General features: G+C 35.4%; 2 protein-coding genes across 2 annotated transcripts in view; both read right to left on the bottom strand.

Annotated features, from left to right (window-relative positions):
* Nucleotides 1-9: 9 nt before the first annotated feature.
* On the bottom strand, nt 10-14,756 carry LOC108232963 (macrophage mannose receptor 1-like). The gene is made up of 24 exons (XM_037981978.1): nt 14,596-14,756; nt 13,971-14,327; nt 11,048-11,218; nt 10,679-10,834; nt 10,405-10,515; nt 9,955-10,092; nt 9,669-9,848; nt 8,632-8,786; nt 8,275-8,388; nt 7,933-8,048; nt 7,493-7,641; nt 7,206-7,405; nt 5,915-6,033; nt 5,327-5,399; nt 5,064-5,217; nt 4,856-4,894; nt 3,764-3,927; nt 2,997-3,055; nt 2,759-2,859; nt 2,115-2,257; nt 1,514-1,619; nt 825-952; nt 672-716; nt 10-521 (listed from the first exon to the last, which is right to left on the bottom strand). The coding sequence occupies exons 1-24, from the start codon at nt 14,657-14,659 to the stop codon at nt 495-497; spliced, it is 3,069 nt and encodes a 1,022-aa protein (XP_037837906.1). The 5' UTR covers nt 14,660-14,756; the 3' UTR covers nt 10-494.
* A 2,488-nt stretch (nt 14,757-17,244) lies between these two features.
* Nucleotides 17,245-18,842, bottom strand: part of LOC108232841 (macrophage mannose receptor 1-like) — an 18,660-nt gene continuing 17,062 nt past the window's right edge. Inside the window, 3 exon segments of the mRNA XM_037981808.1 lie at nt 17,245-17,513; nt 17,589-17,618; nt 18,602-18,760. Of these exon segments, the coding sequence (XP_037837736.1) occupies nt 17,245-17,513; nt 17,589-17,618; nt 18,602-18,760 (458 nt within the window).

Raw genomic sequence — 18,842 nt, 5'->3', positions numbered from 1 at the left:
TACCTGCTGATGATTCAGGGTCTTTTTTTTACCAGTAAGCCCATTTTAACACTGGTTTAATATTCACATACTGATCTCATCCTCACCTTCAATATATCATTGTGGTAAAACTCTTTAATGACCAAAAAGAAAACAAAACTAAAACAAAGTTATTCAGGCCGGTAAAAATCATTGGTTCACCTCAAAGCCCCTGCTCTGAACTGTACATGCCTCTATGATCAGAAAAAAAACATCCAGATCACAGAGGACCCCATGTCATCTCCTTCACCACTCCTTTCAGCTTCTGCCACCAGGCAGGCAGACATTACAAAATCGATATAGAAAATCAAGATAGATAGATAGATAGATAGATAGATAGATAGATAGATAGATAGATAGATAGATAGATAGATAGATAGATAGATAGATAGATAGATAGATAGATAGATAGATAGATAGATAGATAGATAGATAGATAGATAGATAGATAGATAGATAGATAGATAGATAGATCTTTAGGAAAAACTTACGCCATAATCCATCTGAAAATGAAACCCAAATAAAAATAAATAAACAAATGAAATAAGTATTTTATACAAAGTGTATACAACATTTTCAGACAACAAATAAAAATAGAAGCCCCCCCCCCTTATACATTTGTGCACAAGTTAATTTGTATTTGATCATGTTACCTCATATCGGAACGGATGTCTATTAAATGGACTGACATTTGTTCTCTAAAAAAAGAAACAAAATTACATATTTTTAAACCTAGGTCATTGGGTATGCTACAGAATCCACTCATTTTCAGTTTTTAAAACACAAAAAAAAATATGTTCACTTACTAGGAATTTGAGGTTTACATATGATTTTGGTCGTCCATCAGTCCAGAAAAACCCATAACCATATAAATCTTGTAAACCAATCCAAACATCTGTACTTGGTGTGTCAACCATTTGAGACATTAAAAACACTAAAAAGTGAAAACAATCATTTCAGCTTCAGATAATTACAATCAGAATAAAACAGTTATTGCTTACATGGTTACAATGCAATAATTCCCAGCTGTTAGAGTTTTAAAATAAAATTATCTTAAAAATTGCTTCTATTACTATAACATAAGATAACCTGAGTAACAGAAAATAAAACGTTGACAAATGCTTTACACTTTTCAAAACCTGCCTTACTTAAATCAGTTTTGTTCGTTTTTTAACTTCCATATTTTGACACTTTTTATGTGCTTCAGACTTTACATATTACATTACAGCTAAGAGAAGCAGAAACCTTGAAATTAATGTACACATACTTTGTATTGTAATTTGTATGTGTTAACAAAATAATCTCAACAGGCCCCAAAAGTAGCTCCTCCCCTAGGGCAGCCTACTTCATCTTGACCTGATTATATGAGTGTTTTATTTTTTTCCTTATTAGCTTTGGCCTTGTTTACTGCTAGTCTCTATTAGTCTAAGTGGATTTTATAACCCTAAAGAAAGAAGCCGTTCTGAAAATCTGAAGGTTTTATGATGAAACAAACCTTGCACGTGTCTCGAAGAAATTGAGGCCAAGTTTCCACTCATGGCTATGCACTGTTTCCTCGCTTCTTCCCATGTTACATTTTGATTGTTTATGATTTTGTAACACTGGAGTGGAGACAAAAAATATATAATTCACAACTTCTGAAACTGTTACAAATGCCTGTGTGTTTTCACTGCAAAGTAAAGTCCATCATTGCAGAGAATAGGTTTTTAGGCTATAAATTAAATATGTCAGATTGGAGGCCTGTGGGCCATGTTAGAATTTAATCTAGCCTGTAAAATCATACTTTACATGTTCTCATGCTATCCTATAGATGAACACATATCAATAAACTACAAATACAGAATCCAGTGGAACCATGCATCAAACCATGCAACCTCCCCTCCCGGTTCTTTAAATGACAAAATGAAAGGGTGAATGAAATAGGGGCTTTTAGGACAGCGGGAGGACCAAGTTCTTAATGTTGACCACTTCTGTATTAGAATTTGATCCCCCTGCCCTAAAAGATCCATATTCGTCAGACATTACATATTAGACAAACAAAAACTGTAATTCTACCCTACAGTCAGGTTTGCTCATCCCTTCAGCCCAACAATCACCTTAGAGTTCATTTTTTTCCACGTGGCTTTGCAGCCACCTTTAGGTGGCACTATAGGTGCCACAGTGGAGTTGGCAGGCGGTGAGCTGCTGCGCTTACAAATAGAAGCAAATTCACGTCCACAGTTATGATCATGCCAGAACCCTAGAAACAAAATAAGAAAAAACAACATGTCAAATTCCTAAAACCACCTAAATGTATATTTATTTTAACAAAACATTAGGAATAAGTTTAGGATATGTTTGCAACAAATGATTCAATTTAAATAAATCAACAAGAATCAAACATTATTAATCTGTTAATAACAATTTTTTTTTTTGCTTTTTGATGCACCAGTATTAATTTTTTTATGGTTGAAAGTGCAAGAAATGATTGGAACTTTGTAATTAATTAATTAACAATAAATCATGTAGGAGTTAGTACACACAAAATGTGTGAGCCCTGGAATCATATCAAGATTTCTTGATTGACTACACTGCAAACATAACTTTTCCTCATCTGTATTTTTTGCAGTGTGTTTTTTGTTACTATGGTAATCACATAATTTCACAAACCAACAAGAATTTATTTTTTAAGGATTACACATGTATTGATTTGTTTTATTTATCTTTTTTATCTTTGTGACAGAAAATGATTGTTACTCACCATCATAAGACTTCATGGCAACGCAGTTCTCGTCAAAGTTATTGAAATCAGGCTGCCCTTCATCCCACATTTGAAATAACACTGGAGAATCATCCATCCATCTTAATGCAACACAAACGAAAATGTAAAAAATATAATCTGTCAAACACAACTTACTGTGAAACTATTACAAATACATTGACAAACTGATTTCATTCTATAATAACTGTTTTCTGTAGTTATTTGTATTTACACTCACTGAAATGTTTTGTCAAGATCTACATTCATACCAATCCAGGAATCCCGAGATCTGGATATCTACACACAAACAAAGTTTTATTTTAGTTAATTGGTGAGGAGATGCATAAAAGAACAAGAACATGACAAATAATTCCAGAAATGAAATTCAATTCAGTTTTTATGTATATATTAAAAAAAAAAAAAATTTGCAATCCTTGAAGGAATGCTTACCACCTGCAACATTTTATGCCAGAGTTTCAAACAAAGATGATCTTATTTTGAAAAGTGAAGCTTTACCTTTTCTGGTTAAATCTTAAAATAAAGTTATGAGCAATCCCATGATCTGTTACTGCTTGAAGTCTGTGATGGAGATAACTATTAGCTACTAAAACACCAAATTTTATCTCAACATCTGTAAATCTTACCCAGCGATCCACCAAAGAGTACTTTCTGAGAGTTTCTTTAAAATCTGTCCACTGGTTCATAGACACAAGGATTTACACAGTAGCCCACCTTTCGATTTTGGACAACAATAAAAATGTCTCTAATAAACAGCTAGAAAAAGCTGGCTCCGTACTAAAACCTGGGGATTTTTTTATGTTTTTTTTGTATTTTAAAATCTAACAGAAAAAAAAACTATTTAATTTATCATAAACAGTATTTAAAAACAGCAGTATATACAAATATATGCTTTAATTAATGGTAATGTTCACTGGTGTTTTTGTTGCTGTAGTTAAATCCTCAATTTCTTTGTTGTTTTAATGAAACATAAATATCTCTGCTCACCTGTTTCCATAAAAAGGTCCATTCAGCTTCACTGTCAATGGTTACCAGGTCGGCATGCCTGTTTTTGCAGAATTGCCGAGCATCTTCCATGGCCATAGCTTGCCCATTCATAAAGTATTGATTCCCTTTCCATTCCAGCCACCCATCGGAAGTGGTGTTATAATCTGAAAATTAGCATATTGGTAAAACATCTTAAATATATGTGTAAACCCTGATTTGTTTTTTGTTTTTTTTGTTATTCAGTTATGGCTTTTTGTTATTGTTTTGTCATAGCAATAAAATGCCCTTCTTGGCTTTGATTCCAGGTCGGCACACCTGTTTTCACTCATTAATCACTGTCTCAGTACTCCCTGGTTCTCGTCAGTTCTCTATAAGATCTTACTGTTTGTTTCGGTTTATTGTTTATCCTGTTGTCTGGAATTCCTGCCTCATCTGTGATTAGAATTCAAGTTTTGATTCATATCAACCAACCTCCTACTCACCTGCATTTGGATCCTTACTTCACTATTAATTGACATATGACTGCATTTTACTGCATGTAAGATACTTGCCACTCAGAATTACTCCATACCACCCCAATTTAGGCAAAATCTTTACAATCTCTTTAAGAATGAAATTTAGCTACGGAAGTCAGATTTACAAAAAACTGTTTTTCATAGCCAGAAACGTGACATTGGAGGAAATGCTACGTCGTTGAGTAGCTGCAGGAACAGGTTGCATGTGAAACCTGACAAATTTTTGTATTTTTATTTATTCATAATCACTGCTTTAAAACATTCTTGATTTTAAGGAGTCTTTTCTAAGCAAAAGCTTTTAATAAAAAAATCATAACAGAACTGAACTTAACTAAAACTTGCATTATATAAAAACATGTTTATTTCACAAGCATAAAAGATCAAGTGGCAACTCTGGATAGTGTTGGTTTAACGCTAAAGTCAGACTCTGTTCACACAAGATTTTTCTTCAAGTATCACTTTTTTATATACTGTATACACTAGTATGTTTACAGAGTTTATCTGTAAAATGTAGTACATATATCATTTCAATGTGATTGCTACTAAATTGTAGCCTGGTATATAATGATGAACTCACCTGGAGTGACAGGGGGTGGAGGTGGCTTTGGAGTGACACCTGGAAAGGAATCATGAACAGTGTTTAATTAAGAATGCAGTATTGTTGTAAATAAATATTGCTTTGTGTTAGTGAGAACCATACAAAGGAGATAATATTGCTGAAAGGTTTGACCAGTAATATTATTTTATAATTATTATTATAATATTCTTAAATAACCATTATTTACCTGTATGGATCTGACAAATCCAGCTGTTGGTCCTTTCACAGTTATTATCGTTCCAAGAACCATCTTCATCCCAGTCATGTGCATAAAATTCAACACAGGCTTCCACATTGTTTTTATTGTTTGGCTCTCCATCTTTCCAGTGTTGAAAGTTGACCTAATAATGTAGGCAAAACAAACAAAAAAAACTTACAACTTACTCTGAGCTCCAGGAACCACATGGAGGTTTGATAAGCAACTATAAAGTGAGAAAACTGTAAACTCACAGCTGATCCATCACTCCACACATAACCTGCTCCTCGGTCAGGGGCATGAAGTCCAATCCAAAAACTTCCATAGCTATAAGGGACACATTTTTATACAGTACATGCTTTAAATGTTGTAACCTGAATAAACAAAGTATTGTATATGTTTGTTTTACCCTAATAAGTTTGTATTCCTAATGTTGTATTCGCTCCCTGCGAAAGGAGGTAAAGGAAACGGATGGATGATTGATATAAAAAAGTTTGCCCTCTCAATGTGGGCCGACACACTTGATGCTCAGGTCTTCGTATGACAGTTTTTAACAGCATCTACCAACTTCTTTTGGTAACATATCTCCAGTGCTTTTTTTGTGGAATGTGCTGGAGCAGCTAATATATTGTGCAGTCTTCAAACTCCTGGGCCTTTGATAGTGCACCTAAACCCAAGGTGCAACCGCTCGTGTACAAAGGGCAAAGTGAGAGGTTCTTTTTTTGTATGAAACAAACATGTCAAGTAAACTAAAAAAAAAAAATAAGTTTACTGAACATTTTGTCATGCATTACACTGAAAAGCTGCTGTGGATGCAATATGTACAGAAAATCATTCTGCACCTCCTTGGATCCAGTCGCAGTTCTTCAGTGCTGTGGAAGCTGACCAGGTCTCCTCCAATCGCTCTGCAGTATTCTCTGGCCCAATACCAAGTCCTCTTACTTTCATGCATTGTAAACACCTTTAAAACACGAAGTTCAACTATTAGTATGTACCAATTAAAAAATAATAATTTCCATCGACACAATCACTTTGACATCACTCATCTTTATGAATGGCTTTTTAAGGCTTCAAGTTCAGCAACTAGCCGTCACTATGATGGCTTTCTTAAGTGACCATATTTTGGACAAGAATGTTATGTGAGTGTAGAGGTGGGTAACATGGGAAAAATGTTATATCACTTTTTTTTTAAATTGAAATCACATTTTTTATATCAATTTCTAACCATTGATTTCATTTTATTATTTTACAATTTACAAAACAATGCAGTCACACTATTTCACAATGTAAAACCATAGCTCTAAAAAAAGATAGAACAAAGTTTAAGCCAAATAACATTTTTGAACAGATTTGAATCAGTTTGACAACTTGGGCCAAATACAATGGAAATTTAACAGGGATGTAATACATGAATGTGCTTTATACAATCTCTCAGCTTTAACTGTTTGTTCATATCAGGCACAGCGGTGCAGTGGTTAGACCTGTCGCTTCCCAACCTGGGACCTTTCTGGGTGAACTTTGCATGTTTTCCCTGTGCTTATGTGGGTTTACCCCATACTCCGTTTTCCTCCCACAGACCAACAACATGCATGTTAGCTTAATTGATAACTCTAAACTGTCCCTAGGTGTAAGTGAAAGAATGGATTTTTTTTTTGTTTCAATTGTCTCTATTTGGCCTTGTGATGGATTTTCAGCCTGTCCAGAGTGTCCCCCGCCTCTCACACAGTGACTGCTGGAGAAAGGCACCAGCTACCTGCGACCCGAAAAGCAGAAGTTGGTAAAAAAAATTGATGGATGGATGATTTCATATTGTACAGGGGATTTTTTAACAAAAATAAATCTGTGACCTTTTCCGTAACCATCTGTAATAATAATTAGAATAACCCAGTGAATATGTTTCCTTTATGTTTAATTCTTTAAATTTAACATAACGTTTGCTTTGTTTATATGGTTCAGTTTTAAATAAAAAAAAAGACAGAAAGGAATGTTAATTTATGGTATGTAATTAACCAGTCTCAACAATACAAACGTGGATGGCATCATCAAATTTTATTTCTCCTTGCTGACTTATTGGGTAAGGGTTTGACAACACTCTTTAGTAGCTATGAGAGGTCACCGGGAACTGAATTTTACCTTATAGCAGAAGTTTCTCGATTGGAATTTGGTCCAGCCTGACTCACACGTGGTGATGGGAACAGTCGGTGGGGCAGGGGTTAAAACAGCCCCTTCTGCTTGATGTTTGCAGATGTACTTCTCCCTGTTGGTACAAGGCAACACATCCCAGAGGCCTGCAGAACTCCCTGTTGCCATAGCAACACAACCATGGCTGTGCCCTTGTTTTGAACAGCACAAATTGTCAGTTATCATTTGTAAAGTAACTTTAAAAAAAAACTAATTTAGATAAATAATAATAATAATACCTGGCATTTCAGAACTCCAGTGAGTATATCCCACAGACTTTGTGTTTGTCCACTCAAAAACTTCTTTGTCCTTTTGGTTTGAGAGCCCCAACCAAAAATGCTTCTCTGGTCTCAGACCCACCAAGCTAACAAGGAAGGCATTATCCATTCTGGAAACATGTTAAAGAAGATGAGAGGGTTTGTTATTGACTGATGCACAATCCAGTTGTATTTTGCATTTGACTGGCTCACAGTCAAAAGTAGTGAAAAATAAAGTAAGTACACCATCTTCAAACTTTTTAATTTCATAAATCAAGACACATTTGAAAATGTTATTTGGCCCATGTCTGTCCAGATAATTCTCTTGATTACGTCCTGATATGTAAAGGCTTGAAGGGTGTGCAATGACTGGACCTCCTAACATCAAAAATCTGATAATGATAAATAATTCATGTTTGTACCTGGATGACACATCAGCCAAGTAGGAATTTGAGTTCTTGCAGTAGTCTTTTGCTTCATCAAACGTTTTCGTCTCTGTCCCAATAAAGTAGCAGTAGGAGCCATGTTTTTTCCAACCCTTGAAAAAATAAATAATGAAATGTCTCATATCACACAACAATTTGCACTGACTCAATTAGGACTTTTAAAGACGTTGTTCTGTTTTTATTATGTTTATAAAAAATATACTTAATAAAAGTAATTATCAAGACTTCAGTTTGTTAAGATGTTATTTCTTTTTTATTATTATTCAAGACAGAATATCAAAACATACATTTATTCTCAAAGTTAAAAGAGACACTCACAGTCCTGCAGCCTGAGTTCTGTTCCACTTCGTCTCCAGAAGGTTCAGGTGAACTTGTTTTCATACAAATATAGCCATGTTTCTCCTGACAATTACGGTCGGCCCAATTTCCACTCTGCGAAAGTCAAATGTGCAGAATTTTTTCAGTTCTAACACTGGCTGTACAAACATGTAGCTAAAAAAAAGAAACAAATGTGGAAAACAGCACAAGTTTGCCTAAACCACAAAGACAAGTTGTAGAACTGAAATACATGAACAATTCACTAAGGAAACAGGTAATGTCTATGAAACAATGTCTAGCTGCATAGTTTGGTTTTTTAGATGTAGTAAAAAAAAAAAAACATAATGTGCTCTGTACCTCTCCGCTGATAAGAACACAGTCTTCTTGTCCTGAGGTGACGGTTGGTTTTCCAAACTCCCAGCTGGTGAAGCTGACTGTGGAGTGGTCAGTCCAGTCAAACAGGCCTTCTGTCTTCTTGTCATTCAGTCCAATCCAAACCTCATCTGTGGATGCTGTAAACAGAAAAAAACAAAAAAACAAAAAATATTTTCATCTGTCAGATAAATCACTGGAGCAGCACAAGTTGTGAAAAATTCTTCTAAATCTGTTCAACTTGTGTAGTTCTTTGATTCCTGCAGACTCAGCAGAGTTATAGTCATATGTAGAAGATTGCAGATGACAGAAACTGACCCAGGTAGAACAAAAAGCTTAAAAACCTCAAGGAATCCAAAAATGATGCAAGGGAAAATATTCATTATTGCCAAGGAGGTTAGCTGCCTTGCTTTAAAACTTTATGTCAACTATTTTGCTCCAAAGCTGCAGGTTTAAATGACATTTACTGTGTTCATACATGTAATAGTAAAGTTCAACAGCAGAAATTTGGTTTTGATATCTTGTATACTTGGATTTTTATGGTGAGATCAATCTACAACAGTCTGGTTTTTAATATTATGAAATTTAATATTTTAGAGAAAGGATTTCTCTTTCAGGTGGAACTGAAAGAGAACAACAACTGTATATATTCCAAGTTTATTTTTGTAATGCAATACTGTACAATATCTATGCAGAAAATAAAAATTCTAACCTGGACATGTAGTTATTTGTTATGCATTCATATTATTTATATTATGGCTAAGAGCTGGTGTAGATTCTCAGCTTGCACTCTGCTTTTTGAATTGAGAAAGCTCCTCAAATGAAAAGCGAAACATCTTCAGCAACAGAGCAGAATTTAAGTTGTTTTGGTATTTTAAACTATTTTGCATTTATAACTAAGAGGTTCTATATTACTGTGAAATTGACATCAACACAGAAGTCTACTATTTTCCTAATTACAAGTTAATAAAGAGTTTTGGTGGAGAGGTCTGTGTTCTCAAAACAGTAGTAGTTATTTGTACCATATCCGAGCTGAGCGATGACAAAGCTTTGGTCCTCCAAATTGCGGATGCTCGCAAGGTCTCCTCCTTCTTTACGGCAAGCTGACCGAGCATCAGCCCATGTTTTATCAGTACGATAAAGGTGGAAGCAGTGGCCATTGTATGGAATCCATGGTGCTGAACAGAATCCCATGTCAACACCTGTTAACAAAACAGGCAAAAAGAAGTTAACTTGAGAAGTTAAGCAAATGTCTTACATTTATGACTAATTCTAACTTCAGAAAAGAGAAGAAAACGCTTTAGTTACCCTCAGTTGGAGAAGGCAAAACTCCTTTACTGTAGCAGATGTAGCCCAATTTCTTGTCACATTTTGAACTTTGCCAGGAATACCTTACAGCCCCCTCAACAATTCCACAAACATATCCTGGATATGAAAGTGGATGCCCTGAAACAAGACCGTGGATAAAATAAGATACAATGACACATTTTCACTGCATACACAGGCTTTTTGTTGTGTAACGCATTAGGATAAGTTCTGAGCAGCAAGAATCCCTAAAAATGGAGGGGATAAAATGAAGTTATGATCAAACTTACAAGATATGAATAAAGCAGCAGGAGTACCATCACTTTATTTATTAAATTATCTATACAATGACTCAGGATTTAAGCTTCTGGACTGTTCTCCAGTTTTGTCTTATCAGTTAAACAGGAAGACAAAAAAAGATGGTATCAGACATGAAACACAAAGTAAACCTACCTGAGTCCCAATTCAGGTAACGGAAAGGGTTCCCATTGGACCACTTCCAGCCATGTTCTGAATCCAGAATCAGCCCAGTCCAAAGCTTATACCCTTGATTGTCATCTTTTGCTTCCAGTTGTGCTGTAAGTGTGTAGGAAAAATTGTATTGGTGATTAAAAAAAAAAATCTGTAAGATGAGTCTTTCAATACCACCAGCCTGGGTGTTACAGGGATTGAAAAGCAACAACCATCATTCTTAACAGTGCATTTATTTAGATTTGAGTCACCTTACCTATGACATAAGCCTGCTGATGAGGATCGGTGATACTGAGCAGGGAGGCACCCTGTTGCTTGCAGCTGGTTTCAGCCTGCGACCATGTCAGAGCTGATTGTGTGTTTAGCTGATAAACTGCTCCATTTATTGGGTGTTTGTTCCAGTTTTCCTTTGCTGTAGAATATTACATATTTATGTAAGGTCATTTTGTTGTTATCTTTGTTTTCATTTGAAGGTCAGTGTCTGGATGGTGGGAAAAATGCTCTAATTGTATTGTTGTGTGAAATTCTTTATTATTTACTTTAAATCAGTGATTGTAAAAGAAGAAGAACATACTAAATCTTCCCCTCTCTCACTGCTAAAACTGTGGGACAGAACAGTACTCACTGTTAGTTGGGCAGTAGCCCCAGGTCTCATGTTCATACTTTGTTTCGACCGCACACCACAGACGCCCCTCTGGGGAGTCAGTCAGCGTGCAGCTTGAGTACCACTGGTTTTTGTACATAAAAGGAAACATGCACATTCTTCCAGCTGCATTTCCTTCAATGGTGTAAAGTTCTGAAAAATAAATTAATCAAACAAGAACAGCAATGATTACTTTGACCTCATCTGGTCCCCTTTTCAAACTAATAAAGCCCAACTTTAATGATATTTATATATGTTATGAAAATCGTGTTAATGAATGCTTGTTGCCATTGACGTTTGACATAGTGAAATTGTACGAGCAAAACCTGGATGTGATGCAGCTCCAAGAAACATGAGTTTTTCTGTTCTTTAGAGGTTCACATTCCAAAAAGCTTCACCTGACTGGATCCAACACTGTTATTATTGGGTTCTCAAGGGTGAGACAGAGTTCAGGAAACAATCATTTGTATGCTTGCTGTAGCATTAGTTGTGCTTAAAACTGAGCTGTGAGGGACAGCCCCTCCAGACAACTCCATGCTGATGCTCTGACTTGTCTCCTGGCTGCAAGTAAAATGAACTTAACCAAATTCACTGACTTTGTCTTAATTTTTTTTGTTTACTTTAAAAAAAAATCTTTAAGAACTTGGTCCTTCAAGCTGGATCCCAACATCTATTCACTGCCAGGGTTGGAGATGAAATTGTGGATTGGGGAGTCTGGAACTTTTTAATTAAAGTAGTCCTGCTGAATTGCTGTCACCAGAGACCAGACTCCGCTGATGGTGAAAAGGTGATGTGATTAAAAGAACTGACAGGAACAGACTTGTTGGATTTGAGGAGGTTAATATATCTTAAATAAGAATAAATTAGTTCAGGTAAATAATTTAGAATTAACCAAGATCTGAGAAATATCCAAAACCAGTGACGTTAATTCAAAAGAGAAATAGTTCATTGCCTACCTGAGAAGGCTCCAGGTAATAAATAACTCTGTGCAACACCAGCTTGCACAGGAACTAACCAGAGCTCTTGTTTGTCTTGTTGTAAATATATTTCTGTGTTGGGATTAGTTATTCAACAGTGTCTCAGTGAGAAAACCGGCAATGTTAACCTCACAGCGTCAACAAATTGCCTGGCTGGGGAAACCTAACAGTAACGACTGAAACAGATTATCTAGTTGGTGAACTCCATTCAAAATGGTTGGCTGTTGAAGGGAAGAAAATGAGGAAATGTCAGTCCTTGTGTTGTTGTATTTGTGCTGGTTGTTGTGAGAAGGAGGATTGTGAGGAGTTAAGTGCAAAGTATATGTTTACTAAACATCATAAAAGTATAAAATATCTGAAAAGGTGGAAGAAAACATTTGGATTTAATGAGAGATTGGCAGCACCTGAGTGTGCAAAATTAGTACATCTTAAAAAAGCAGGTGAGAAAAATAGTAAATCTGATCCAAAAAAGAAAGAGAAAAATTATCTACCATATGCTAAACTCTGGCTAGGAGAGGAAAATAAATAGAAACCTAAAATAAAAATACAGGCCAAGCAAAATCTCCAGAGGTAAAAGAGTTGCTACCTCTGGAAGACAAAGAGGAGACAGCTGTTTATGTCAGTGAGGAAGTTAAAGACAGATAGTTAGAGAGAGGAAGCAGAAGCAGAAGAAGAGGACATGGTCGTGGAGGCATAAGAACAGAGAGTAATGCATGTTTTGTTTGTGACAAAAGGACAATGGGCACGTAACTGTAGACAGAGGAAGGACAGAGGTCAACTTGAACAACAAGAAGCATGACTAGAAGTGAGAACTGAAAAAGAGAAGACAAAGAAAGGTGGACAACTAAAAGCTGAAATTTATGTTTCTCCTTAAAATAAACCAATCCTTCCAAAGAATATCATGGTTTGAGCCATGTCTCAAGAGGGATAGTAGCTATGATTTATAAAGTCTTCACAATCTATGGGTTTACAAACTACTCCAAAAAAGAGCTTTTTCTAACATGTCATACTTGTGCTTAATCAAATTAACAAAGCAATTTAAGACCAAAAAGAGGACAATTTTCAAAACCAGAATCCTTTTCAACATATGTGTATGGATTTTATTTAATTATGTGAAGGAAAGAAATACTGCCTGGTAATAGTGGACATGTTCACAAGATGGGTAGAAGTTTTTCCAACAGCAAACCCAGATGCTTTAACGGTAGCGGATCATGAATAAGCAAACCTTTTTCATGACCTCTGACCTACTCTCCTTTTTCAGTAACTGTTCTCTCTGAAGTTCTTTCTGACCTGCGTGAATCTTGATTGTTTTTGGACATGTGTATACGCTTGTGGGTGTCTAATCAGTTGTTCAGAGATTGTTTACATGAAGAAAAAAACATTATTCATTGTCAAAAATAGATGTGTTTATTTGATTACGAAACCTGTTGAAATATGAGAAAAGATTATTTATCATTATTACAGAGTGAGATAAAGCCTTTCAAGATCTTTCTACCCCCCAGCAAACTGAATGTTCTTATTGTTGTCAAACTTAGTTTGATAACAAACCGAGGAGAAAGCCTTGGTGTGTGACTGTGAGTCAGTTCATTTGCTTTTCATTTTTGCATTTAGTTTGTTGTAGTTCATTTTTGTGATGATCTTCTTCCTTCCCCTCATTTTGTCTTTGTTTTGTTTTGTAACCTGAGAAAAACTTTTTGCTCAGTGGTTTTGAAAGAGAGAAGAAAGAAGCTTCAGTTAAGAAATAACTTATCATACTTTTAGGAAAGAATTGCTCTGATTTGCTCGTCACCTGACTCCTGCTGTACCAGCTGACCTTGGATAGAATAAGGTCACCTGAGGTCACTTTATTTACGTTTTAAAATTCTGTTAACAATATAACATTGATCACCCTAGTAATAAAGTTTCAACAAAAAAAAAGTGTTTTTTACCTCTGTAAGTTCTTGTACAGGCCCCACTGGATGTTCCTGAAATTGTGAGGTGGCTGTTGGGTCCAGTAGATTTTGAGAGTACAGCTGTGCCATCTGTCTTGAGCTCAATATAAAGCTCCTGGCCTTGAAGAGCGAGTACCGTTTCATTCTTACATTCCCATTTCTGGAGATCACTTTTTTCATCACAATCGTAGAGGCTTACTTCGCTCCCCACACTTTTTCCCTGAACTCCAAGACATTTATTCTTGCTCTCGACCAGCAGCCGTTCACTAGTTGTCCATCGTATGTCAGTGCAGACGACACCCGTTTTAACCAAACAAAATCCAGTGGCTTTGTTAGTTAGTTGAAATGATGAATCTGTAAAGAGAAAATGTGAAAAAATAAAACTAAATTAAAAACATAATAAAATAAAATAAAAATGAAATTATTCTGTTTGTAAAAAAAGACCAAATTTTCTCTTAAAATTCAAAAGTACAACCACTCCACCTCAATAATAAATTGTTAAAACTCTCAATATAAAGTTTGCCAGATACAAAACATGCTACCAGGTATATTTTGCCTTGTGTGTGACCTACTTTTTAAATTTCTAGAAACAGCTTGAGTTAAAATAGCTGGAATACTGTACCATCTGATGCCAAGCCCTGTAATGTTTGCAGGAGAAAAAATAGGGCCAAGCATGCAGTTCTCATTGTTATGACGCCTCAGAAAGGTTTACAGGCAAAAATCCATATGTTGTCCACAGAGAATCTAAGCGTTGTCTTAGTGATTGTGAAGAGAGGGATGCTTTAAATGAACTGAAACATCCTGAATTTCGTCATGCATCGTTTTTTTTATTTTTTTTATTTTCCTTCTTAATAAGTCAGCATTATGTTTCTGACATCGTTTCCAAGTTTTTGCTTGATAGGAACAGTGCAATACAGCTCAGTTCCTGTTATTTGTACGTCAGTTGATTCAACAACTGAGTTTCATTTCTGCCTTTAACGTGTATTTTGCATACTCCAGGTTTCGGAAATCGTCTGTTTTAACGGATTACAGACAAGACTGACTTCCTCTGGCAGTTAAAGAAGGGTACGGAAAAGCCGTGTATCTTACAAGAGTCTCTACAAGAATTAAAAGTTAAAATCCAAAGCTGTTGTTGTGCAGTTTGGTTCAATTTGAGGATTCATTAATTTAACAAATGATAATAATAATCTGCAGCACTACAGCTCACAAAACTTTCATAGTGTTACTTAAGCCAAAATAAAAAAACAAAATAGAAGTTAAAACATGTATTTAGGATGACACAAAGTCCAATTTTTACAACAATATATTGAAATACATTTACATGATAAATTCCTGTAAAACAGCCAAATATTACTTTTGACAGTAACTTATTATTTTAGACCTTTGGGGTATGTTTATAAACTATATTAAGCTATTTGTCAGTTATGTTTATCATTATTCCATGTAACAAGCAAAATAAAATGAAGAACAGAATAGGATGTGAACCAAACTGTGGTTTATAAAGAATACCACTTCACCATAAACAGTTTGGAGTTTTGGTAAAATATTGTGAAATAGGCCATAAACAGAAGTCTTCATTTTGCTGACTCTCATTTTTAACTTCTCAAAAAAAAAAGCTTTGTGAACCCCAGTTTTGCATTTTCTCATGGCTTTTCGTTGATATTGTGAATTAGTAGTTAATTTGCTTTTACTAACATAGTCTTTTTTGTTTTGTTCATGGCAATCTATTAAAGGTCAAAGATTATGCAACACTTAATGCAATGCTTAAAGCATGAGCCAAACTCTTTATTTAGTTTGAACGGCTCTTTTTTTTTACCCCCTTCTTGTGTTTTCCTTCTCAAATGCAGACACATGCATACACACACACGCTTCTCCTTTGCTATTCCACTGAGATGAAGAACAGGTAACGGGGAGGAGAACAGTAGTTGTTATAATTGGTGAACATGCACTCTGGAGGAGAGGGGGGGTTGTATGCTTGACAGGTCACGTGGAACGTATGTGACTACACACGGCTTAAAGAGATTATAGAGATTGTGTACAAACTCCGTGCCACTTCGTTCACAGGCCTGAGTGAAACTCGGCAGACATGCAGTTGTAGGTACGTCACCTGTTTACTGGCAGACAGCGGACAGCAAAACCTTCCTCGTGACTTTTTTGCATGTTGAACTAAAGATAATGAAATAAACTCCTGACCATATTCAAAAGACATTCTGGCTCCAAGTTAAAGGAAGGAAGCTGCCGGAAAATTATTTCCCAGTAAGATTACAAGCCTTTAATGTTTGAACAGGAATATTTTTATTAAGAGGCACATTCAATCAGGAGTTGTCAAAGAATGTTAAATGTTAAAGTGATAGTTCAGTTATTTTGAAAAGGCTGTGTGATCATTTTAAATTATGGTTCTGATAATAGTATTTTGTAAAATGCACACTTTTTTTTACTGTGGTTTTAAATGCAGCTTTATTAGTTGCAAAGTGAGAGTGCATTCAAGTTTTCAAGGACATGTTTTCTGAAAGTTATGTGAGTTAATTTAAAAAATGAGATCTGGTAAGATGAAATCATTTTACCTAAAATTACAAATCATAGGTTACATTTTACAAATTAAATGATAGAATGTAAATATATCCCTATTTATTAATATGTTTTACCACATTTATGTAAATGGTATCCAACTTTATTGTTTCTGTAAGCACTAAAGTTACAACCAATTTTCCTTACATTTAATACATGCATAAAATTTTAAATCATCTTTGTTCTTCTTTGCTTATGTTCTTCATTTTTTCCTCCACCTGTTGTGTTGATGTTGACAGTACTCTCAAATCAAACATCCAGATGTTCTGCTTGTGGCAGAAAACAAGCTTACTCAGTGTTAATTTTAATATATATTTATTATCCACACTTTAATTTATTTTTGAATAAACACCACAAAATACCTTGACATGCATGTCAAAATGCAGATAAGATTGGACAAATAACAGATACAGTATGCTATATTTTCTGCACTATAGGGTGCACTGGATTATAAAACGCACTGTCAATGAATGGTCCATTTTCAAACTTTTGTCATATATAAAGCTCACCGGACTATAAGGCGCATTAAGCGAAACAAAACAGCCCCCTATTTTTTCAGAAAATACTGCACCGAAGTAAGCGTCAACCATGCGGTCCGCGCCGTGCATGGAGCCCTGCACGATGCTACAAAGCACGACTATAACTGAGCCTTAATGCTGCATATAAAGCAATATAATACAGTAGATTCTGTTGTTCCTTTAAGTTATATAGTTATCTTAGGTTAAATGTTTTCTTCATCTGTGTTTTCTACCAGTGTGTTGGTGTCCACAAAATCAGGCTGTGAGCGGTTGTTGCTGAAGATGAGTGGGTTATCAAAGTTAGTCAATCTGTTAGGGATGGCTAAACGATGACCAGACGCCTTGAAGAGGACAAGGGAAATGACTGTTCCCAATGCAAGCCCAGCAATGATGACCACCACTCCCAAAGTGATGTGATTACGATCCGAATAAACTTTCTTAGCAACTGGGGAGACTGAAAGAGCAGATGATCATCAGCAAAAGAAATGTTGCCAAATCATTTTTAAGAAAATATGAAAATTCTACTTACTTGATGATGGTGATGGCTTTGGTAGTAACACTGTGGTGATAAAGAAAGCATGGGGTCAAAAAAAAGCATTTTAATTGGAATGTAGACAATTTAGAGTTACCAAATAACCTAACATGCATGTTTTTGGTCTGTGGGAGGAAACTGGAGTACACCGACACATGCACAGAGAAAAGAGGCAAACTCCACCCAGAAAAGCCCAGAGGCGATCCTGTGACCTTCTCACTGGGAGGTGACAGCTCCTACCACTGCTCTGCTGTGCCACGCTAGTGAGAAACATAGCTATTGTAAATGCTTTATGGTAAAAACACCTCCCTCTTTGTCATGTTGACTGCCTCCCTTAAACAGCTCGCGTGCCTAATCAGTGGTGCAAGTGGAACAACTGCAACCCGTTTTTCAAAAGCTGGGTTGCAAGCTTGTAGTTTTGCTCCTTGGTTTTTTGACTTAAATTTTTCCAAAACATCTAATCACTATTGAGAATACAACAAATTCATGTAGTCTTTATCACTTCTGATTTTATTTTAGCAGCAATAATGAAATAAGTAATAACAAAGTATTTTGCTACTTTTAGATTTGAGCTAGTGTACTGCTTCTTTAAACTTTAACAGCTCAGTATCACCTTTATCTGCAAATGTTAGCAAAGTCATTTATTTATAATAAAATAAAGCATTCATGTTGAACAGTGTAACAAGTCATGTGTTTTGATCACCTCAAGTGGTATTTACATCATTATAGAATCTGATCATTTTTTTAAATTTTTTTTCATAAGTAAAATGTTAGAATTGAATTAGACTACTTATTTTTTTCCATGACTGAATATACTCAGTTGTTGGTAAAACTTAAATTTTTTGACTGTTACACAAATGCACATAAACACTGACTGGCACTTTCACTACTTCCAGAATCTCATGCAGTGCTGTCTTGTTATCTGACAGAAAACCTGTTTGGCATTCTCAACATTATCAAACACAAAGAAAAAAGACAAAGGTAAAACAAGTTTAGGATGATTATTTTACCTTTTGCTGTTTTGCAGATGTATGGTTTATCAGACCAGAAAGATCCCGTACTCCATGTCCCGTCTGATGAATAAATACTTCCATATAAGTGAAACCAAAATCCATCTGCATTCCAGTTAGTGAAATCCATGACTGTTTTATCCAACCAAAACCACATCCCTGGACATAATGAGACAAAAAACATTTATATAAAAAGCTTTAGTTATATATATATATATATATATATATATATATATATATT

The sequence above is a fragment of the Kryptolebias marmoratus genome, linkage group LG20, assembly GCF_001649575.2.
Source record: "Kryptolebias marmoratus isolate JLee-2015 linkage group LG20, ASM164957v2, whole genome shotgun sequence".
NCBI classification, from domain to species: Eukaryota; Metazoa; Chordata; class Actinopteri; order Cyprinodontiformes; family Rivulidae; genus Kryptolebias; species Kryptolebias marmoratus.
This window is presented reverse-complemented; position numbering and strand designations above follow the sequence as displayed.

Coding starts and splice junctions, on each gene's coding strand:
- LOC108232963 (XM_037981978.1), bottom strand. CDS start 14,659: ATGAGAACTGCATGCTTGGCCCTATTTTTTCTCCTGCAAACATTACAG. Junction 2,258..2,758: donor TGCCATGAAGTCTTATGATG/GTGAGTAACAAT, acceptor TTTTGTTTCTAG/GGTTCTGGCATGATCATAAC. Junction 717..824: donor ATGTAAACCTCAAATTCCTA/GTAAGTGAACAT, acceptor TTCTTTTTTTAG/AGAACAAATGTCAGTCCATT.